Source organism: Macrobrachium rosenbergii, chromosome 5, assembly GCF_040412425.1.
Source record: "Macrobrachium rosenbergii isolate ZJJX-2024 chromosome 5, ASM4041242v1, whole genome shotgun sequence".
Lineage (NCBI taxonomy): Eukaryota > Metazoa > Arthropoda > Malacostraca > Decapoda > Palaemonidae > Macrobrachium > Macrobrachium rosenbergii.
The window spans coordinates 57,244,113-57,270,258 of record NC_089745.1 but is presented as its reverse complement, the minus strand read 5'-3'; the positions used below and the strand labels follow the sequence as shown (position 1 = coordinate 57,270,258).

Sequence of the window (26,146 nt, the reverse complement as noted above, 5' to 3'; positions counted from 1 at the left end):
GCCCTCCTTTAGAGGAAAATAAAAACAACTATGGGAGGTGAACACTACTAAAACTAATAAAACTAATGTTTTATTTGTTATCCTTTAAAAAAATTATTCAATAAAACATAAATGTTAAAACTTATCCTTTAAAAATTATTCAATTATACATGAATGTTAAAAAATAATGTATACTGTAAATAGTAAATTAGTAAGTTGTAAAAATATTGAAAAGCAATTTTTTAATGTATTTAAATTATAAATTGTTTACTATATATTTCAAAAATCCAACAAATGGCGGTTCTCGAAGTCTTTGGATGGAAGGAAGTAATGTTAGCTTGCACATGGTTACGCCATCCTTCCGATGAGTTGTTGGTACGAGGTAAATCTTCAACTACACGATCATACATATTCCACATGCTAACAGGATACGTGGAGCTTGCCTGGTGCGGCGACGATTTTTGCCAATATATTTTCGAAGTAGTCTATAATAGAATCAGCTTCAGGTGGCAAAGTCTCTTGCAGTGTCTCAGATGTTCTAATCACTTTATCTGGCGGAACAAATGCCAAAGCTGGACTCATACGAAGTTGCAGGGCAAAATTAGCGTCAGTTTGGTATTTACTCTGGAGGCAGTCATATGGCACCTTGCGGTATATGCTTTGTAATAAGTGGTAGAACCATCCCTTGATTTTTAAAACGTTGGGGAAGACCTCTTCAATAGCACTCCTAGCAGCTTGTTCACAGTCTATAATGAAGATCTTTGGATTGAGCATAGGACTGAAAGTGAGGAGTGTTGGAGAATGTCTTGATAAGTTGCTCGTTGTTTGTTTGGTAGCAGAACATAAACACAAGGAACAACTCTTTCCGAAGTAAAACAATGAATAGTGTACAGTTGGCAAAACAGCTCGGGTACAACTTTAAACATCCCATCACCAAACCAGTTATTTGAAATCTTCAGTAGGCTGATATTGTAGATGTGGAAAACACAAATATACGTTGCTCACTCGATCCACTATCATAAAGCAGAAAATCTTCAGCATCAGCTGTCACCATGTACTCAGATGGAATGACCATATCTGTTAGGTTTGACGGAATGGGATGAGCTTGTTTGCACGTCGAATATGTCTTACAGGTGGTAGTTGAGTTGAGGCACCATTTAGTATCGATTGAGTGTTTGGCTTTACAGTTGCTGTGCCGACGTTTCTCACATTCATAAGATTTAACATTACTTGCCAATTCTTTCTGCTTCATACAGATGTGACCATCATAAATAAGCTCCATTTTACCACGTTCACTCTGGACGAGCTCCATGATGGGTGATATAATTTATTCTGTTTATTTGAGAGGTATACATACACTGACCAGTTCAAGGTTGAATTCAGACTAGACATTGTCTTGTTGCTACTTACTATCTTAATAGTTTTTTTATTACATTTAACTAACAAAGTAATTATGTAATTATTATTAATTTCTTCAAGAATTGTTTATTTATAGGGAAAGTGCCTGTAACTGTTTCCTAAACGACTGAACTCCGACTAGTCGTTGCCTTGCATTTACTATCTTAACATTTTTTTTTATAACCAGGCAGTTAGTGATTATGTAATTAGTAAAAATCTCTTCGAGAATTGTTTATTTATGGATGAAACTGCCTGTAACTATTTTCTAAATGACTGGGAACTAATATAACTGTTTTGGAAACTTATGTGTAAAGGGGGCAGTTGTCCTATGGGGCCACTTGTCTGGGGGAAATTGTCCGGGGGGCAGTTGTCCTAGAACCGACGCAGAATTCAAGTGGATGAAACCGCCCAACTTCATGAAGGAAAATTGTACGTCAGTTTAGTTAACACTTAAAGTGGATTACACCGTTACCCATTATGGCGGATTTAGTAAAAATAAGTGGAATTTATTTGATTGATCACTGCTGGGATGGTAATTTTCTGACTAGTAAACAATCACAGTAGACATACGAAGCGAAAGAAATTTGATAACGAAAGTAGCGAAAATAAATAAATAAATAAGTAAATAATAATAATAATAATAATAATAATAATAATAATAATAATAATAATAATAATAATAATGAAAGCAACAAGGACGACTTTAAGCACAACAAGAACAACAACAACAACAACAATAATAATAATAATAATAATAATAATAATAATAATAATAATAATAATAATAATAATAAATCTGACAACGAGAAAGAATTTTTATTACGGTAGGGAAATTGCATTAATAATAATAATAATAATAATAATAATAATAATAATAATAACAAAGAAAAGAAGCATCGAAAGCACGTAACATGAAGTATTATTCAACAGGGGTTCCATCCAATGGACCCTCCTCAAAGCGCCATTCCCCTATTCTCCTCACTGCGGTGGACGCAGCGATTGCGGAATCTGCACTTAATGCAACTTGCGACGGGAATGAATAACGAACGGAAAGTCAAACACCATTAAAGGAATCTGATTCGTGAAGAGGTGTGGAATTCGCGTTAATACGCTGTCAGAATTAAACGAGCTTCCATCTCCTCAGTCTGCTTCAATAAGCTCTTCCGCTTTCGAGTACGTCAGTTTTTTCTATCAAAAGATATATCATTTTTCGTACGACGGAGATAGAAAAAAAATGTCGAAAATTTCTCAAAAACTTCTTCTTCTTCTTCTCTTCTTCTTCTTCTTATTATTATTATTATTATTATTATTATTATTATTATTATTATTATTATTATTATTATTATTATTCAGTAGTTAAGCCAGGGAGAATTTCTTGTATTTGATGTAGGTTTGGGTTTTTTAAATTTTATATTAATGTCTTCGCATAAGTGCGCGGATAGATATCCTAAATTGCAAAAGTTATGTATTGCAACGAGTTTTGTTCAAGATTGTTTCAAAGAAATTCTCACTGTAAAAAAGTGTGATATTTATGTATGTATGTATGTATGTATGTATGTATGTATGTATGTATGTATGTATGTATGTATGTCTGTGTGTGTGTCTGTGCGCGGTGAAACCCTTTTGTTAGGATGTTATCGATTTATTTTAAAAACAACACTAATAAAGCCTAACTTTCTTTTTTTCAACACTTCACAAATAAGGGAAGAAAATGGTAGCGAAATTCAGACGATTCTCGCCCTTCACAATGAAACAGCTAATATAAATGAACTTGCAATGAGCGATGAAATGAAATAATTTCTTTTATTGGAACGAGAATGATCACGCGAAGATCCCTCTATTGACACACCAACTCTGCAAACGAAGTGTACGCATCTATAATTTGCTGAGCAATTATCATCCAGTGGTAATGAATGAGGAATCTTGTCCTAGTATTCTTTCAAAGGGTCTAGCTGGAATATGAGGGCCACAAATCTTCGAACGTGATTTCTGAATATTTCAGAGCAGCTCCGTTGGCATAAATTGCCAAGCTGCCCAATTTGGCATAAACGAAGGTGAGGTCTTCACGCCCTGATTACTTACAACAGAGGCCACAATTCTGAATGGAAATTAAGTAGAGCACATGCACGCTTACAAACACACAGGCTGCGAACCCTAAAACAACTGAAACATCAATCATGAAACCCTAACTCCTCTGGTAGGATTCGAATCCTCGCACGTTAGGATGAAGTGAGGTTAAGCTAACCATTTGGCCAATAGAAGGATTCAAGTCTATTCCCGCTCAATTCTTACATACATCTGTCGAATTCAGATATATTTTCCTAAATTAGGAACAAAACTGTCCTCATTATGGTAGCAAGTGGGTACAAGTGTATATTGCTTATTATGTTGAAATATATAAATAGAAAATCTACTGGACACTTTTTACTACATCATATATGTGTATATATATATATATATATATATATATATATATATATATATATATATATATATATATATATATATATATATATATATATATATATATATATATATATGTATATATACATAACAGTGTTCCAAGAAGGTTAAAAGTCTCATAAGACTGAAGTATTGTCAGGGGAAATATATGGTTCTGCCGTGTTAATAGTGTTTTTATGGGCCTTTCAAACTATATATAAATTTTTATGGGCCTTTTAATCTTGAAAAAATGGTTACTACAACATTCATCCTTTAATTGCTTAATTAAGGAAATTACTTCATTAGTTTAGCTCTCTAACAGCATTAGCTGCTACATGTGCCTGGAAAAGGGGCCCATTAACAGCATGTCACACTCTCTGCACATATTGCAATGTAAACCTCTTATCTTGCACACATCTTCTCGTTTCCTTTGTTATGGCCCGTCAAATTTCTATAACGCTTTCCCTCCATTTCTGTAATGTTTACTTCCGAATACCAAAACCCTTCAACTTCCTCTATTTTTTCCATCATCCATATTAATATGGATTCCGTTCATCATCATGCCCTTATGCCTGCTCACGTTCACTTTCAACAATCTTCGTTTGCAAATACTAACTTTTTACACTAGTTTTTGCAAGTATGCTGCTTTACTCCCAGTCAACAATGTATCATCCGCAAACCTCAGCCAATCCACCCTCCAAGCATATAATGCCTTTCTACGATTTCATTCACCTTTACATCCAAAATGGTATTTACACGGCTATGGAGACAGCACAATCTCATCTTGGAACCTCATTTACTGTAAACCATCGATTCTTCCGTCAAAGTATTTGTAACACATGGCTGGCTCTCATCATGAAAAATGTATCCTAATTGCTCTTAAAAAAGTACATTCCGCATCTTAAATCCTAATCACCCTCCATATTGTGTCACTATCTATTATCACAAAAGCATTGTCTCACAATTCTGTTTCCTTAACACTTAATCTATGCACCCACCTCCTTGCCGAAAACCCACGCTGCTCTTCCCCATCAATCCCTTCTGTTATCAATCTTTTTTTCTTAATCGAGATCCTACCATACACATTCCTAGATATACTAAGTAACATTACACCCCACCGGTCTTAGTCACCCCTGAAACCACTGCCCTTATACAAAGCAATATTCATTCTCACAAATTCATTTTAACCCCTTTCCCATTCAGACAAACCAGACACAAGCTGCTCAGCAGATTTGTCACTGTTCACCACTACCACAGCATCTCGCTTGTAATGGTGCCTTTCCATTCTTTAACCTCCAACTGCCATCCTTCATACATGCTCAACAGCCATTTGCAAAGGCATTCTCAAATTAGCACTAACCGTTTCCACTCTTGCTTTATTCAAATCTGCCTCTGGTCAATCCTTCATTTTCAACACCTCTTCAAAGCACTCACTACATCGATAAAGGACTGCATTCTCATTAAACAGAATAACGACATTTGGAACTTTTATCCTTCAGACCATTTGTTCAGTAACCTTTCAGCATTTACTTCCTTGAGGTATGAATTTTTCTGCTCCATAAATTATATTACCCGACTTACCCTAATGTTTTTACACTTTTCTTCCAAAATTCATTCGTTTTTTCCATAACTATGATAATAATTCTCTTGCATGGTACACGATAATAATTTTATCCTACAGCTCTATCCCAAACTATATATATATATATATATATATATATATATATATATATATATATATATATATATATATATATATATATATATATATATATATATATATATATATATATATATATATATATATATTATTATATATATATTTTTGCCACATAAACACTGACATTTTTTATGTTAACAATTTAATATCATGCAAATTTGCTATTTCGTATAATATCAAATTTACTATTCCTGAATATAGGGATTTTTATATTAAACGACACGTAGCTTAACATATCCATGTATATACATATATATAATTACTTTATTATACAGCTAATTGTTCCATCAGCAAAGTTAACCTGCATAGGTGATCACCAAGAAATTACAGACACGGCACCTAAGGCCTTCCTTAAACATACATGGGGCAAGGCGTGTGTTATCAGGTCACTCCATAAATACTTGCTGAAAACTGAAAGGCTAAGCCTTCGTTGCCCCTTCCCAATGGGAAAAAAGATACATATATATGTGTATGTATATATATATATATATATAGGTATATATATGCAAAGTTTTTTAATTATTCTATATAAATCTATATATATACAAATATATATATGTATACATATATATAACTTAAATATATGTACATGTATATAAAATTTCTCATTTTCTGAGTAACCGAAGCAGATCATCACGTATCAAAATCAAGTCATATCTGAATTCTACATTTCTAACATGAATATAAATTACAACAATCGGATGAAACAATAAAACAGAAAAGCGATGCGCTGTAAATAACACCAACCATTCAAGGAGATGTAAAATCGAGCAAAGATTTTTTCAAAAGTCTGAAGCGCAATATTTCAATGAAAACCAATGATAAGATCAGAAGACACGTCCCACTTCGCACGAGCTTGCAGTGGTATAAATAGCTCTCTCTCTCTCTGTCTCTCCGTCCATTTCATTATTGTCCCATTTTACTGACAAAGAAAGATGAATTATGTCTTGCGTATTGTCGTAATAACGAGCGACTCAAGAATGAACGCCTCAGGGGAGGACGAGGAAGTGTGTGTGTGTGTGTGTGTGTGTGTGTGGGGTGGGGGTGTGAAGAGCATGGATGAAGCTCTTACATTAACCTAAATTTTTTCCTTATTAACTATTCATCTTTTATGGAGGCTGTAGCATATAATGATATTACACTACAATATTTCTTCTTTGTATACGTAATTGGCCTACAATCCGTCCCATTGAGAAGTTTAACATAATCATCCACTTCTGGACAGACGGTGAATAGCGGTATCTTTGTTATGTGATCTACACTGTTTATCGCTAGAATACAATTAATGGAAAATTTTTTAATATTTTAATTACATTTTCTCTATGTTCTATGTAAGTTATTATGTTTTACCAGTAGATATCATTCGAAAAATTTACTGCCTCTTGTTCATGTTTTCATGTTCATCTCCGAGGTGCTAGTACTAAACAAGGCGGAAGCCCATTGGGACGCCGTGTTTAGTACTAGCCCCTCGGGGATCAAAGTATTATGGATCAAAGTATCATATACACCCATTTCTATATTGTGTGGTCCACAAATTATATTAATAAACGATATCTTCGTGTGGTCGTCTACTCTACACTTACCATGCAGTGGTAAAATTTGTAAGGTGTAGATGTTTTTTCCTTATAGATAACAAGCCAAAGTATCACCAACGTAATCGTTACACTCCAAGGATTCAGAAGTGCATTTCTTTAAACAATGGCCAGTTTCAGACGTCAATAAAACTAGTCTATAGATTAGATATTCAGTTAATACACCAAGTCAAGGTTAAATGGCCTCTGGCTCACGTGACCACAAAGACTCTAAAACAAACCTGTATGATGAAACAGACCATCTGTTCTTTATTCTCTGGTCTCTGGAACTTTTCTTTTTTTTTTCGCTGTCAGATTCCTGTGTTACTTCTAGTGAAAAAATTTATATTTATGTTCATGAATATCTGCACATTTTACTATGTGCAGGTTTACATCCGTGGTTCGATCCTGCATGTATGTATGTATATGTGTGTATATATGTATATATATATATATATATATATATATATATATATATACATATATATATATATATATATATATATATTTTATATATGTGTATATATGCATATATATATATATAAATGAATGTGTATACTATATATATATATATATATATATATATATATATATATATATATATATATATACACACACACAAGCTCGGTGGTTCTTTGAATGGGTACCAGCATTAGCTGGGGCCAAGGGAAGGGCACAGGGATAACAAACCCCGCACCTAATGAATTTGTTGAGATCTTTTTCGCATCAGCCTTACGAAGAGGATTAAGGCGTATAAATATAAATACATATACATACATTATATATATATATATATATATATATATATATATATATATATATATGTGTGTGTGTGTGTGTGTATTAGTGAAAACGAAGGATTATATATACAACTCCATAAAGAGCGAACTAAAATCCTCACTCAATAAACAAGACAAATATGAATGTATATTTGTGTTTGATAAGAATCTTACGAACACTAACTTCGTTACAATGAGGCCACATAAATAAACAAGTATAAAAAGCGCCAAAGTTTCTTCGGCGCAATCGAGTGTTCTGTATGAGCCGCGGCCCATGAAACTTTCAGCCACGGCCCGGTGGTGGCCTGTCCTATAGCGTTACCAGACACACGATTATGGCTAACCTTAACCTTAAATAAAATAAAAACTACTGAGGCTAGAGGGCTACAATTTGGTATGTTTGATGATTGGAATGTGGATGATCAAGATACCAATTTGCAGCCCTCTAGCATCAGTAGTTTTTAAGATCTGAATGCGGACAGACAAAGCGGGCACAATAGTTTTCTTTTACAGAAAACTAAAACTAAATTTGTCTCCAGTCGAGGCTGTCGCAACACCTACAATCTGTCAGGCGCAGCACGAAAGTTCGGATAATATGGTCCCGAGAGAGATTAGGGCTGAAGTTGCGCCTCTTCAGCTGAGTCAGACATCTCCATTACGCAACTCTCAGGCTGAAAGACGATGGCTATCATATCCGATATCGCATGAGCTGAGCTCTATAGCGACGGGACACTTGACGCAAATGAAATCGCTCATTACAAATACGAATGGAAATGTACACACACACACACACGAGAGAGAGAGAGAGAGAGAGAGAGAGAGAGAGAGAGAGAGAGAGAGAGAGAGAGAGAGAGAGCGCATTACATCATTACATTCTAAGGAAATTAATGGAATTTGTTATAAAAATGAAGAAACCTGCAGAATGGTTAAATGGAGAATTTACTTGAATATTAAGAACTGAAAGAAAATAGATTCCTTAAATTGAACAAAATCTTCATTACATCAAGGTTGAAAAAATAATTTTGAAAGGCCATCGGTGAGTTCAAGGCGAAAAGGTTAAAGACTAAAATGAATACGCTTATGATTCAATACTGGACATAAGCCCTTCCACTGCGCCAAGGAATTAACTACTAGAATAGGTTCGAACCCTATTTATTACGGGTTATTACTTCAAGATAAAAAATAGTTAATGAATTCTTAAAAAATACAATCACAATGAAAAATAGATGCACTAAGTTGAACATTTTATGTATATCTACATGTATATATTGTACATTATATATGTATATGTATGTATATAATGTATATATAATATATATACACACAAATACATATATGCATATATATATATATATATATATATATATATATATATATATATATAAACCATTTAATATTAAACCCCTTAACTGGGAGTGGTTCAATAGAAAATCAATAAAATGAAATATGGTTACTGACACATCAGTACTTTAACTTCTGGATTATGGATGAACCCTGAGTAAAAAATTTCAACGACCTTACCTACTTCGTACACCTACAGAGAAAGCTAATCAACAATACGTCAAAACACGTACATACACTGCGCCATTCACATCAATTTTGTAAGTACTTCTGCGCTTCTTGCATAGCAAGACCCATCCATTCTAGCACCTCTGCAGCTCCATGGAACTTCCCTAGGCCTTCCTCCCCTCCTACCATATTATACAGTTTTTATCAACCAATCGTCCTCCATTCTTTCCACATGACCAAACTATATCAAAACACTGACCCATCCTTTTACCTATGATAACCTCTTTACCATTTCTGAATATGCTGTCATTTCTCATACCGTCATTTCTTCCTATGCGGACGCATTAGGCAACAAAAGCCGCATTATCCAATCATTTCCACAATATAGATCTTCTTGCTTCACTGTTTAGGACATTTTGGACAAAGAGATTGCTGCTTCATCTAAGTTGGGTGATTAGACAGGAAATTGTTCGCCTAAGAAAGCTTTTTAAATTATCTAAGCAGTTTGCTATGAATATCTGCTCAGGAGAATGGTAGTAAGTGTATCAGGCACCTCAGAATGTCATTGTGAACAACAGTGGCACGTCACATGGTCTCTCGGGTATACAGTAGTTCGTCCACCTGGACCAAGCATGTACCATTCAGCAGTAGGAGCGTCATAGCAGCAATTTATTCTTTATATTACGGAAACAATGAACATATGAGCACCTGTTTCAGAGAAATAAATTTCTGGCTCACATCGGGAACTAACCTCGGTCTCACGAGTGACAGGCCATGCAGGTACCGACTGACCTACCAAAGTCATAAAAGAAGTTGGAACTTCGGTAATCCATAGCTGAGGTTTTTCAGGGCAGGCTTCTGAAGTCTGTCACACCAGCAAATTTATATAAATATATATATATATATATATATATATATATATATATATATATATATATATATATATATATATATATATATATATATATATTGTGTGTGTGTCTGTGTATGCATGTATATATATATATATATATATATATATATATATATATATATATATATATATTTTATATATATATATATATATATATATATATATATAATACATACATTGCATATATATTTGTACAACACAGAATGTATATGTGTGTGCTTGTACTTCATCTGAAATTTTAAGCCATTTAGACATACATGAAAACATACATATTACATACATATGCATGAATATGAATATAAAAGTGCGTGCGTGTGAGTAAAAGCGTAAACAAAGCACAAAACTGCAGACCAGACAAATAGAGACGAAGAACGAAGAAGCACGCACAAAAACGTGGCGGTAATCTTGTCCTGGTGAAATCCCCAAGGATCCTAAAAGGACACACATGCATAAACCGGACACGCTCCAAAGCTCTCACAAACACTACACGTTTTGCCTAGGGATAGACCCGCGTCGGCTGAGTAAACACTGTTTCGCGAATACGTCTCGATCATTCTAAGGCATGTCTAACATTTCTATTTTGCTTGGAGGATCTCAAAGGGACGTGGAGAAACTCGCAATTAAACGAAATGAGGAAAGTTTTATAGCGGCGGGATACAGGACAGATGTTTCTTGAAAGAAGAAGGGATTAATGAAAACTGAAAGGTTAACTGCTCCTAAAATAGCGACAGAGCTATTCGAAGTCACATGGATTCAAGCTATGAATTCAACAAAAATATCACTGCATACAACAAAAATGACTGATTCAGTCTCTTCTCCTACACACACACACACACGTACATTATATATATATATATATATATATATATATATATATATATATATATATATATATATATATATATATATATATATATATATATGTATATATTATATATATATATATATATATATATATATATATATATATATATATATATATATATATATATATATATATATATATATATATATATATATATATATATATATAAAGACATATATGTGTGTTTGCGTGTTTTCTAGGAGGAGGAGAGACCGAGTCAGTCATTTTTATTTTATGCAGTGATATTTTTGTTGAATTCATAGCTTGAAGCCCTTTGACTACGGATAGCTTTATCGCTATTTTAGGGGCAAGTAACTTCTCAGGAACATATTACCTAACAATATCGACGATGGGTTGAACTTTCAGCTCAGGTTGTTGGATAGTTCTGTCATCAGTCAAGTTCATTTTGCAAACGTTTGATGATAACTTGTGGTATAGACGACAAGTGAGTTAATTATGTTTGTTGCGTAGAACGTTCCACAACTACAAACATCCCCTGCACTCTTCTTTTCCTGACCTCGCTGTATTCCCTCGCAGGTTGTTGCAAACTATCATTTTCAAGTATCAGGTTTAATTCTACTCTGCTATGAGTTTTCTGTTGTCTACCGCTAAAATGTGGAAAAGTTTGCCTATTGCCTTTGTGGAGTCTTCTGATCTCCAATTATTTAAGCAAAGAGCACATACATTCTTGTTTCTGCTGACAAATACAACTGACTACGACTTATCACCATTTAAAAGGGTTGTTTCTTAAATGGATCTTGTTCATCTAACCTTACTTCCTAATATCAAACCTTGTCAAAATCTTGCTAAAAAAAACAGGAAAATTATCTGTCTCTACAACAACATTCACCGAAAATAATAAGATATTCAAAGTCGCAAATAATGACTCCACTGTTTCCTTTCAGAGCGAGAATTTATTCATCGTCTCCATGACTCAGTTGCTCTGTAGGATTCCTCTCAGCAACAATGAATGATGATGACCTGAGATTATATCCCCTTTGTAATTCTGTCTTGCACAAATAATTGCCTGGAGCAATGCTATATGGCCAGGGGCCAATTCCCAGATTTTACTTCAACATTTCTACAGCTGATGTTCAACAGATAAAAAAAAAGCACCAAGCATTTGAAAGGGTACATCAGTCAATTAATAGGTAATGGTTCATTCATGTCATTCTATTCACCCTGTTTATTCGTATTTTGTAATCAGAGTTCTCTTCTTTGATCAGGATCCTTAGCAAGGAGCAGCTGGTTCCCGCGACAGTACAGAGGCGATTACAGCGTCGAGATGAAAAGGAAGCGAGCGTCCTCCCCACTAAGCATCCCGGATAGCAAGGACGCTGCGAGTGGTTACCCTGGTTACCAAGAAGACGACGAGGAAGACGAAGACGTTGGGATGGGTGACTCGGAAGCCTTTTATACTTATGCCATTTAAATTGTAGCCTTTTTTTAAGTTCATTTTATCCTACTGAAGACAAGTACAGCACATGATGTATACCTTTTTGTGGCATAAGTGTTCCCCGTCAGAAAGTTGTATATGTTGATATTTAAATATAGGAGAAAAATATCATCTCTATAACCATGTGTTTAGAATTTGTTTCTATGACTATCCGAGAGGTACTGTTCATCAGGTCGTTAGTTATGACAATCCTTCTGTCTATACTGCTGAAGCATTCTTTGAATGGATGAAAAATCCTGTGACGTCATGGCCAGAAACCCAAGAGTGAATCGTCCGCAAATATACCGGATGAAAATACATTTTATTTTTGCACACTCCACCTGCCACCTCAAACTCCTACCCGAACTTAAACAACAGAAAGGAAAAATCTCGTATTGATTACTGTAATGCTGATCTTCACTCGGCAGCTCAAACGCATTTACTCAAAATATCTGCATCCAAATTAACTCTGACAGTGTCTGCTCTAGTCGGTCTTCATTCTTTACCCTGGATATGTTGCCTTCTTCTTTTATTTTAATCTTTATCGCCCAGAATAGATACAAGGTGCAGTCAGATTTAGGTTTAAATGACTTTAAAGTCAAAAAATAATTCAGGATGTTGACATATGCACAAAATCTTTCGTAAAAAACATCAACATGAAAGTATCGCTTGCAGCTCGGATCAGTGGATCTGGTGTTTAAATTTCAGACGCAAAAGCCCTTTTTTCTACCAATTAACTTTAATTATAATCCAAGCCGTGGCTTTTCACACACTCAAACACATCTCACCGTAATGAGAATATTATGTGAATAGTTAAGTGCTGTGAAAAGTGTGCCTATGAATAGTCTATTCATATCTGATCATCATTACCCCAGTAAACGAATGTTAATTTTGAACTGAAAGCAATATAAATAGGAACTGACGCAGCCATGATAAAATGCAGCCTCATAATATGCAATCAATAAATCCATCCCAGCAACACATATTAGCAGTTAACGATGCATAATGCAAATTTTTTTAATGGAACGATTAAAATGTCAGGGAAACTTCCAGAACTGTAGTTAGGCTAACAATAATTCATAACCTGAACAATTTATGACCGGGTATTTAGCATTCTCTCTCTCTCTCTCTCTCTCTCTCTCTCTCTCTCTCATAAAGACTTATCCTGCGGATTACACATTCGGAAGCCTCATAACATACAGCACTGTAAACATCACTCATTACAGACCATTACGGAATCCAGAATTGAACGAGGAACGACAGACATTATTCCGTCATGGAGAACCTAATTTCCCGACATCCCTAACCCGGCCCCCCCTCTCTCTCCTTCCCTCCCGACCTCCCCTTCTCCCAGAGAAAGTGTAATAATGGCCATAATCATCTCCCAGGGGAAGGTTGTTTCATAAAGCCTAGGTCCTGAAGGTAATGCAGTTAGGGAGAAATGTCATTTCCTCAGCAGGTCGGGATAAAAATTCACCTTTGTAAAAGTGAAATGACTAGTTTGTGATAGGTTTCTCCGCCTTCGTCCGAGAGGATCTCGCTTAGGCAAATGAGGGCAGGCAGGAATGATGACTGATAAATTACCAAGTCTGTCTGTTAGGCGAAGGACAAATCTATGCAGACTTTAGGTAAATATGTAGCTGAATCTGTTGAAATACCAATAATGATGCACGAGAGATGTGCTACTGTCCCTTACTGCTAAAAGTGTTCTCTCTCTCTCTCTCTCTCTCTCTCTCTCTCTCTCTCTCTCTCTCTCTCTAAGTAGAATTTAATGATCTTGAATTTTTTTTGTATCACACCAACCTTTTAATACAAAGACCTAGCCGGGGATGTCAGCCTGAATTTGGCAAAGATCCACGTGGGAGAAAGAAAACAACAAGTCCCTCCCGCTGCCCTTGAGGAGAGAAAAGAAAGGGCGTCCGGTTTCGAAATTCAATAAACGGCAAAGTGATAGTTCCTCAAACAAAATTCAACCTCTTTCCATTTGGTTTCCCAATCAGGACAGTAAAAGACGATAAAGAAATAAGGGGATGGAGAAGAAGAAGAAGAAGAAAAAAGAAGAAGAAAAACGAATCACATAGAAGATACGGAGTCACAAAACTCTCCCGAACCTCTCTGGTCATAGGATATAAATGAATCAAACAAAGAGAGGAATGGAGTTTCCTGGAGTAAAGCCAAGCAATCATAATGATAATAGGATTATCGCCTGGCGAAGGCCACAGGATGTCTAGCACCTTAGAAGAATTAAGAGGAAGAGGAGAACTGTAGCAGTCTGCTGTGGGAGAGGCCCAGGCCACCTGATAGATGGGGTAATAAAGCTATGGATTAACGGCTCGCGACACGTCGTGATGGAAGGAGGTCAATAGGATACGTTGAGAACATTGGCGAAGCTGTACCGAATATGCTCTATGCTCAAACTTAGCTTTAGGGTAGGAAAACGACATTGCGTCAAGTAATATCATAAAAGTAATGATTAAACTGTCATCCTCCTTGAAAGTTACGTATAAAAGCAACGACAGTTCTTATCTGTTTTTGCAATATGGTTACGTCATTGCTAGATTAAAAGATAAATTGATGAGTAGTTATGAGATTAAAAGGTAAATTAATGAGTAGTTATGAGATTAAAAGGTAAATTAATGAGTAGTTATGAAATAAGTAAAAATTAAGTTCAGCGCTCCTCTCTTATACAAGACAACAGACCTAAATAAATCCTATGGAAGGGTACATGTAGGCCTACTGTAGATAGCTTAGTGGATTTCATTAGTATTAATTTAGGGTACGTCAGCAGAGGACTTATTTTTCAATTTCTCCTAAAGCTCTCTGATCTTTACCTAAAACATCGGATTTGATTTTGCATTAAATAAATAACAGTAATGTTTTTCATAAAATTAAACTGACATGAAGCAGTCGACAACAAGAAAGAGGTTCAGACAGGGCAGCGAGTCATTACAATTTGGTAGCAAGATTAAAGGAAAGGTTTTGACAGTTCATTTAACAGGGTATCATTCTCGGCCATAAAATTTCTTGACTGACGACACAAAAAAAAAAAAAACTCTAGAATAAAAATGAACCAATGTCAAGGGTGCACTGTAGAGAACATGAATCGAAAGACTAGAACGACCACAGGGCTGCCTTAATCAAGAGGAAAACCAAAGACAGATTAGTGAAAATAAAAGCCAGAATCAGGTCTTTGTCAGGATGAAAGACGTAATTGGTATCCCGGGATCCAGACTAATCTTCCTTTGGATCCTCAAGACCCTCCTCTAATTTATAAGAATGAGAACACGAACGACGTTTCGAGCGATTATAAAGAAGAAGAAGAAGAAGCTTCCTCACTCGACTTCTGGGTAACTCTGATTTTTCATCAGTGCTTTTAATGTCCCCTTTGTTTTGTCCCTTTTGTTTGGGGAAAGTAGTGATATAAAGTGACTGCAATTTATAAAAGGCGGGAAACGACTGTCTAGATACTCGTAGTTATTTTTATGGCTTCTATAACCTACTTCTTCATTCTCCTTTGGCAATATATGAAGTTTACTAACAACTAACTTTTGGTTTTAATAAAAATCAACGAAAGGAAGCTTAGAGATCTATTTTCCTTCTGAGAGGATCAAAACTGGAAGGATTCAAGTGAACTGTAAACCTTAAGGAAAGTTTTGTTTCCCATATTTAATACCTTCTAAATAATATTTGATACCTTTCTAAAAAGCAAGTCAAATCCTTATGAGAAAAGAAATGGAAATATGTATTTAAACATGCATATAACATCAACCAAACTTACAATGTCAAAATATACCTAAAATTAGTCCACTACTGTCACTAGTCTACATATATCCTAATGACGAAAGAGGAAGTAATTATGAACCTTTCTGATTTATATAAAGTTACCATTTGAGTACAGACTTTGTATCTTAAACGATCAAGACTTCCTACTCTAACTCTAGACCTATCTAAATTCATTAACATGAAACCGTTGACATGGCTAAAGGGTTTCTTATTAACTTCCATACTCTAAATATAACTAAAATTAAATTCCAATCGTTTCAAAACTAACTTCATAATTCATTGCTTTTAGATCTAGTTTAAAATAAGTTCAGTTCTGAAGATATTTCCAAAACTTTTCAAGGTAAAATGAACAGTGTAATTCAGATTTAAATTCATTAATGAATCATGCAATTCCAATCTCTGCTTCATATACGGAAACAATCTTTTAACGTTTAAACTGTCAAATTCAGTTTAAAACAGACTCCTTAACATACCTTCAACGCATATTTTTAGAAGTGAATAGTACCTTTCAAGTTGGCGACCAGGATAATCAATGCCTTTTAGAATGAAATTCAGAATATACTAAAGACTGTCAGTTATACTCAGCAGTTCGTAATGCTTGCAGTTCAGTGTCCCTTGTGGGCTTCACAAATTTTATATAACTGCTTGATTCTTATGAATTTTCACTGTAACTTGGTGAATACCTGCAAAGTTCTGTAACTCTGAGTCATTGTAAACAAATTCTGGAACCTCCTTAAAGCCAGAAATATCTTGAAAACAAAATTTCACAGACTCAAACCACAACTACTGTACATTCTCCCCCACAAGAGCCCAACAAGCAGAATTTTTCATCCATTTCAAGACGAAGCAGGCCAGCTTACCATCTTATTTCACCTACTGAGTAAAGCATTGGGGACTTCTTCCACCCATTACATTCATCCTTTCATCCTCCCTCGGATAGAGACATAATCATGTAAACACTCGCTGTACCTTCCTACCTGATGTATTGGAGATACGAGCATGTAAACAATGTACTAAGTGGCATGGCTTCTGTTACATAGCAGAGTGCGTGTAGTTAATGTCTAGTTTTGTCTTCACACACATAAAAAGAAATCATATATCTATGGATGTCTTCCACAATCTTATAAAGGTGATCGTTACAATGATGACGACTATGATGATGAACAACAAATCAGTTAAGAGCGCCATAATCAGGTATGATGAACTGAGGAGAGGAGAAGCAGCTACGGTCGAATGGTTTTGGGGGACTTTCCTTTTCAATCATATGAATTCAGGGATTACCTTCAAATGGGCGATTTTACATCCCCTTTCTCTTGTTAATTTGCCAGTGCTGTCAAATCAGTCGCACATTTGACATTCTTGGAGCCTCGTGACAAAATCTTCCACCTGCAACCCTTCTCTTTCTCTCTCAGTTTCACTCGTGTGTACTTGTTAGCAGATGATGACCGTCTATCATGAAGCATATCATTATATAAAAAAAGAAACTAGTATCAATCCATTACAGAAATCATATGTCTTCCCATCAGAGTATATCATAATATATCTTCCTTCGAAGAAGAATGTATTTTCCCTAAAGAAAAAATAAATTAACTTTTTCCATATCTAGAATAAATAGAAACTATATAGTAAAATATATGTTCCACTAAGAATCATTACTAAAAGTCGTTAGCCAATGGAGGAAAAGGAAGCACAATGTGATGGGAGCTGATTGGTCAGGCTTCCTGTCCTTTAGTGCTGATTCTCTCATCGGGTCCTTCGCCTCCCTCCCTCCCTCCCTCTGTCTGGACGCCATCGGCTCACGTATTCGACGACGGCGATGGCAAGAGACAACGTGGGTGATTGAGAGACGGGAAGAGAGAATCCAGCACCCCTTTTCCTGTTCCAGCAATGTGACTGTCATGTAGAATGATGGAATAAAAGAATCATTCACGCGATTCCAATGTGTTTTTTCAATATCTTCCTTGCATGGTTTGTTCAAGATGTTTCAGAGCGTACAGTTGCAAGAGTCTAAGTGGGTTCTTATTGTTTTACAAGTAAGCTAAATTCTTCAAAAGTCTAGTCTTCACTGTTTTCCCTGGAAGCTGATATTTCATGTAACTGTGTGAACACATAGTCAGTGGCATCTTGGAAATATACTTTGCTTTTATTCTTCCCAGAGGATAAAACATGATGTCGCAAAATAATTTAGTGAAATTTGCATAGTCTGTTCGTGGATGATCACACAGGACTCGCCTAGCTCAAATGTCATACCTAGCTTTTTGAGAACCTACGAAAACCATATACCTACAATATATAACTAGATCTTACTATACACTACAGTTTTAAAAAGACGATATAATCCACGAATCCGTCAACGTCTAGTTAGTTATTTGTCTGAAGTCACAAGAGTCACTTGTTAACGACAACCTGCAAATTAGTGCGAAAAATAATACACATTTCCTCTATGGGAAAAAGACCTGTTTCCTTTACTAGCTTTAAACACTAACGTTTAATAAAGAAAGGTATGAGGTTGATGTAATGCAAATCTATTACGCTATTTAAATTATGTCTACGAAGTTACTGTTCGTCAAACTGTATGAATCCTCATTACTTTTCATCAACCAAGCCTTGATGTTGACCATAAGGAAATCGTTCACTGCAAATCAAAGCCATAAGGTTCCATGCACAATCAGTTTTTTTTTTTTTTTTTTTTTTACTATTCTGACTATTCATTATGAAAGGAGTTTTGATCCACTTCTGTAGTAATATATCACAATGGACCAAAGTAAATCATTTCAAGGGCTGCGTTCTCATTCATTATGCTTGACGATTAATTTGTGAAAAATTGTCGTAGGACCTGAAAATATCTGTTGGCACAATGGGAAAATGAATGAGCAACTATGGAACTCTGGGTCAGGCTCTGCCCGTTATGGACCTAGAGGGCAATTTAGTTGGAATGTCGCATCTTTATAATGTGTGCTGGTTGGCAATTCTAGCTGTCTTTATTGTTAGTCTTGGAAAGAAACTATCTTTCCTGAGAGCAAAGCTGTCTGACCTTTTGCTTGCTTTTCTCAAGATCTCATATATTGCAAGAGTAAACTGAAAAGTTTCTCTGAATTCTGAATCTCCAGCACTTCTACAGTCTAGGACTATAGGGCAGACATACAAACCACCTAGCCTACATGAAGACTACAACACAACTTTACCAGAATTACAGTGCTGTAATACTTACCAAAGTATCTTATATACATTGCAATCTCCCCACGACAACGCTTCTCAGTTCTGTCAGACACATCCCCTTGATTATTCCCACAAAATTATGAAAATGCATAAAATAACTCTCTGTACATGTATCACAATTCAGCAAAATGTTGGTGGACTAAAAAACAAAGCAAAAAATTTTATTGTCTAGATATCCTTGCTGCCTCTAATATATAATCAAGCCCAGCGAACAACGATCAATGCCATACCCAGAATCTATGTATGACCTTCAAAAACAAATACCCTATTTATTCTTTTATAAATTCTTCAAACAACGACAAACAGTTTTATTAAATTCATAAGCTTCATCACAAAAAAATTATCACATTGGAAACAAAGTGAAGAAATATATTCATTCGAATTAAACCTATTGTGTTATAATTCCCTTCGAAAACAGTATCACAAACGGAATTTGCATGGGAGGCCAAACAATACAGGAGAGTAATGAATCAAACTAAAGAGTTCCCCGAGTTCAAAAATATAAAGGGGAAGTTTCGTGATATCACTGTTGTTGGATGACACATGCATTTCTTTCAGCAACCGAACGTCGACGCTATTGAAAATAAGAACGTATTCGACTCTAACGGGGAAAAACATTTTTACATCATACGGCGTAAATCGTGAATCTTTCTCTATATCCGCCTCAAGCAATGTGGCAATCAAACTTTTTCAAATGGTTCACTCGATGGGAGGAAATTTACCTTATATTTTTTCGCAATGTAACTTTGCAGCTTGTGACACGGCTTACGAACAAGTGACATTCTCCTTCTTTCCGTTATTCTGCTTATCAAAAACAAACACGCACGCACAATTTCATTGCAACCTCTCTCTCTCTCTCTCTCTCTCTCTCTCTCTCTCTCTCCATCTTATGACACGGCTCACGAACAAGTGACATTCTCCTCTAGTCTTTCCGTTATTCTGCTTATCAAAAACAAACACGCACGCACAGTTTCATTGCAACCTCTCTCTCTCTCTCTCTCTCTCTCTCTCTCTCTCTCTCTCTCTTTCCAGCTTATGACAAGGCTCACGAACAAGTAGCATTCTTCTTTAGTCTTTCCGTTATTCTGCTTATCAAAAACAAACACGCACGCACAACTTCACTGCAACCTCTCTCTCTCTCTCTCTCTCTCTCTCTCTCTCTCTCTCTCTCTCACCTTATGACACGGCTCACGAACAAATAACATTCTCCTCTAGTCTTTCCGTTATTCTGTTTATCAAAACAAACACGCACACACAATTTCATTGCAATCTCTCTCTCTCTCTCTCTCTCTCTCTCTCTCTCTCTCTCTCTCTCTCTCTCTCATCTTATGACAGGGCTCATGAACAAGTAACATTCTTCTTTAGTCTTTCCGTTATTCTGCTTATCAAAAACAAACACGCACACACAATGTCATTACAACCTCTCTCTCTCTCTCTCTCTCTCTCTCTCTCTCTCTCTCTCTCAATAACGAATTGGATGCGCTACCATACCTTAAGTTCCTATTCAATTAGCGAAGCAATATCAGTGTAATCATTTATTTTTAAACGAATCCACTGAATAGAAAATTCAAAGAATAGCACAAACACACAAGCCCCCAAAATGGTCACTGGGTATCTTTACTGTATGAACGAAATATTTCATCTCAACGAATCAGTAAATGACTCGTGGTAGGTTGACACTGTTGGTTGTGAATACCTTAATGGCTTATATTAAATTTGTATCGACATGGAATATTCCACTGTCTCCTTGGAAAAGTAAAAGTTTTCAAAAGGCAGGGATAGAAATACCTTCAACGTCTGCTCAACTTATGCAATTTGTTCAGAACAAAGCGCTCAACGTACGTTCACCTGGGAAGCCTGCAGAAAGTGTCTATTCCACCAACGACAAATGGAGATTAAAATATAGAATTTAGACCAAAGTCCAAGCACTGGGACCTATGAGGTCATTCAGCGCTGAAACGGTGTAACAGGAGAAAAACATCGTAGTTGCACTATGAATCAATTGTTGGGAGAGGGTGGAAAGTAAGATGGAAGGTAAAGGCAATGAACGGAGGTACAGTAAATGGAATGAAAGGGGTTGCAGCTAGAGGCCGAAGGGACGCTGGAAAGAATCTTAAGGAATGCCTACAGTACACCGCATGAGGGGTACTGACGGCACTACCCCCGTACGGGGCACCAACGATGAGTAAAGGTATTCACTAAAAAAAAATCCTGGACCTTCGTCCGGACCCAAAAAATCTCAAAACCTACCCGATTCTCACTCTGAGAACGGATACATCATCTTTCCAGCTCGAATTCATTCCTGTGCATAAACAGGAAGGGCCGTCAGGAACATCAACGAGCTTTCCTTCGGTGGTAAAGTCGACAAAGGAAAACCATCAAAGCACATCTATAATTGCTCAGATCGAAATGTTATTAGTAATGGAGAATTGCTCCTCTATGGCGTGAGTACATTCCATGGTTTGGCGCAAGTTGGAGAGAATGGGCCATAATTGACTTTCATGGCAGACGGCGCCCATCCTCAAGTCCCGTTCAAAAAGATAATGGAAGCTCAACATTCCCAAAGAGCGTCACGTTGCACAGAAATGCGAATTCCTCATGAAGCGACATTACCACAATTTCATTTATATGATTATTTTATTATTATTATTCGGGAGATGAGCCCTATTCTTATGGAACAAGCCTACAGAGGCCAGTGACTTAAAATTCAAGCTTCCAAAGAATATGGTGTTCATTAGGACGAAGTAAGAGGAGGTAAAGGGAAATACAGAAAGAAGAGATCTCACTTATGAAAAAAGAAAAAATAAATTAATAAATTAATAAATAAATAAAAAATGTATTAAAATACAAGAAGAATAGTATTACGGTAATTATGCATTGCATCTTCGCTTGAACTACTGAAGTACCCATTGCACGACATCCAACGGCGTGAGGAATAAAGGGCCTCTTAAACTGAGAAGTTTTTCAGCGAGAAACATTTACTGCATATTGGTCCTGCTGCTCAGCAAATCTGGTTGCTATCGGCAGGAAAAGGGGATCAGGGATCAGGGATCAATTGTGAATGTGAAAGATCTCTGTTAAAACACAGATTATGAAAAATTTACAAGCATGAGACCATCCATCGATGGTCAAAGTTATAACTGCTAATATTAAGAAACAGAAACTACCACCATGAAACCACTCTAAAAGACATCAATCTCTGGTAGAAGCAGACATCCATACCGGAGAACAGTATTCTAGTAAAGGAATGACAAATGACCCAAGACAGGTTGCATTGATTTTATCACTTATAAATATATGCGGTTTTTTGTTCAATACCTAACTCTCGTGCGGCATTTGCCGACACTTTCATTAGATGTTTCTCAAAGGTAAGATGTGAGTCAAAAGTTACACCTAGGATAGTTAAAGGCACAGACTCATTCAGCAGAGTCCCATCCACCTGGAGGAGAGGATGAAGTGGGAAATCGGAACGAGATCTGCTAATCATCAGTTTTTCATTTATCTGGAATTCAGCCTCATACCTCACCGACTACACCATTCACTGATTCGCTCCATGTCACGATCGAGACTAAGGGCAGTTTAATTTCTGGTAAGTGGAGACTTTACTACACCTAAAAGTGTTGCATCATCGGCATACTGATCAATCTTGTTTTCCAGGCCAACAAACATATCACTTGTATACACTAAAAATGACAGTGGACCAAGAACACTACCCTGTGGAACTCCAGACACAATAGGTCTTGGTTCGCTAAAGATTCCATCAACAGCAACTCGTTGCTGCCTACCTGTAAGGTTTCACGTAAACCTAAAACATATCCACCCATCCGAGATTCTGAAGTTTATACATAAGTACCTTGTGATTTACTAAATCGAAAGCAGCACCAAAATCTGTTTGAATTACTCTATACTAAAAATCCTTATCAAGGTTCCCTTGCAAATGGCATGTCAAACCTAAAAGAGTATCGCAGGCAACTAACTGCTTTCTATATGCATACTGACTATCAGCAAACGATCCTTTAGATTCCACATACTTATATAGTGGCTTAAAATTAAGTCTTTCTGCAACTTTAGAAAGCACAAGGAGAATAGAAATTGGCCTGTAGTTACCGCTGTCTACAGATATGCCATTCTTTGAAACAGGCACTGTATTACTAAGCTTGAACTCATCCGCAAAGACACTACGTCGACATAAAAATCTTTATATTCTATTAATCTTGGGAGACAACACACTAGAAACCTTTTTAAAGATCAAAGGAACGAAAACTTGAGGATCTTCTTCACCCCAGCTATCAAGATTATCAAAAATTTTCTTAACGGTCCTAGAGTGAAAGGCAATTTTTGTAAGATTAGGTTCAGGATGACAAGTATCAGGGGGAGGGACATCCTCAGCTGATTGCTTAGTTTCAAAAGCTCGATGAAGTAGTTCAGCTTTTTCCTCAGGGCCAGTAACCAATCTGATAGTGGAGGGATTGAAGATGAGCCTGGCCCAAGGATAGATGGTCCACCACAGATGAGGCTGTGCAATTCCGTGACTGGTAAATTCCACCACGGAAAATTCCACCAAGGAAAATTTCACCATAGGTAAATTCCATCACGGTATATTCCATCACAGTAAATTCCACGGGAGTAAACTCCAGATTTTAATAATTTTCATACCATGTGAAAGAGCTCTTGATCCTGATTGCACTGGTATACAGATTACCATAAAAATCATGTAAGAGCTAATACAATAGATTTTATTTCTTTCATTTTCACTGCCAAATCTATGACAAAATACCTTCCAGAGACTCAAATCGGTGGGTGAAATGGGAAGGCACAATTTATACATAGATCTTTCTTGGTCTCTGTACAGTCTTTAGTAAGGTGACTGTAATTAAGGCAGTTGAAACAAGGCGTGAATTTTATAAATACCTCCTTAAATCTCATGGCTGTCATTCTTGTTTCATGATAACTGCCCAGTACTTAAGATAATTAGGGTTGTTGGGTATCTGTACTTACCGTTGGTTTCTTTCCTTTATTTTTTTAATTCTAGGCTCTCCCTTGGCATACTCTTTACCTTTTTATTTTTTACTATTAGTTTAACTTTGAAGCCCTCAACCCTGGCTGCAACATTCATCACATCAGAGAAGGGCAAACGTAAGCTCTGAAATGAAGAACATCATATATACGAAAAGCATGGAGATAACAGTGACAAAACCAAGACATATTGGCGTTGTGAGCGTTTTATAAAGGTTGCCGACCTATACTACATATAACTTACAACTGCAGTGAACCAAAAGTAATATTTTCATCGGACTTCCTTAATCACTCAGCAAGCAGCGCACAAGTTAATGCCCGAAAGGCAGTTTGTTCAATGGTGTACGCAGTAATAAAACTGGGCACAGTATCTTCACGGGAAGTAGTAGCTACTGCTGTACAAGACCTCAATAAAGAAGCTCAATCACAGTTGCAAACCATTCCTGGACTTTCATGTAACATACATAACTGGAGGCAGCGTCCTTTAGGAATCCCAGCACTTCCACCTAGTAGGTCAGGGTTTGAAATTCCTGATACAGTTCCATACTTAGAAAATGGGTCCTTGTTTTTGGCCTTTGACAGTGGCATTGATGACCCGGACAGAATTTTAGTTTTTTCCACAGAAAAAGGCTTGGATGAGCTGGAAAGCTCTAGAAGTTGGGCTGTGACGAGACTTTCAAGGTATCTCCTAGTTTGTGGTGTCAGTTAGTGACACTACATATCATCATTGGAGGGTCATGCGTGCTCCGACTATTTGCATTGCTACTTTTGCTACTTCCTGACAAAAAAGAAGCCTCATATCATCGTCTTCACTCTGCTGTGCCTGATTTAAGGGCAAATTGTCGACCTGTGACCTGTCTCATGGACTTTGAAAAAGTTCTCCATATTTCACTTATTTCTGTATTTCTACATTCAGAAATAGTTGTGTGTGTTTTTCATCTCGGGCGGTCTTGTTGGCAGAAGATATGTGCACCTAGTGAGAGTTTTCAGCTTAAAATTAAGTGTTTTTGCGCATGAGCATTTTTACCAACTGAAGACGTTGTCAATCAATTTGACGATCTGTCTAATGATGAAGACATACCTTCTAAGTTTATCACTTATTTTGAGACTACATACATTGAGATGGTGGTGGGGACGCGGTCTTCCTCCCCACTTGTTCCTATTCAACTCTGGAATGTACGCGACCGAGTTTTAAATGACTTACCATGATCAAATAATTCGGTAGAAGCGTTCCACAATCCTTTGCTCTCATCGATAACATCCACACATCCAAATTTATGGAAACTGTGCACTGCACTTAAGGTGGAGGAAGGATTAGGCCAGACAAAAATAGCGCACATTCAACGTGGAGACTCAACAGCCATAAAAAAGACCTATCAAATTACTGATGCGAAAACCCTCTGCAATTTTTAAGAAGTATTGCACGCAATTTGTCTTAAGAGAATTTTGTTTAAATAAATTGAACTTTTTTTCATAACTGATTTTTTAATGTACTCGCTGTTATTTTTTATTCTAAT

At 36.3% G+C, this 26,146-nt stretch overlaps 1 protein-coding gene across 1 annotated transcript in view; it reads left to right on the top strand.

The window, feature by feature from the left end:
* The window catches only part of LOC136838824 (uncharacterized), a 267,615-nt gene extending 254,863 nt beyond the window's left edge, over nt 1–12,752 (top strand). Inside the window, 1 exon segment of the mRNA XM_067104448.1 lies at nt 12,403–12,752. Within this exon segment, the coding sequence (XP_066960549.1) occupies nt 12,403–12,608 (206 nt within the window). The 3' untranslated portion in view covers nt 12,609–12,752.
* The last annotated feature ends 13,394 nt before the right edge of the window (nt 12,753–26,146 follow it).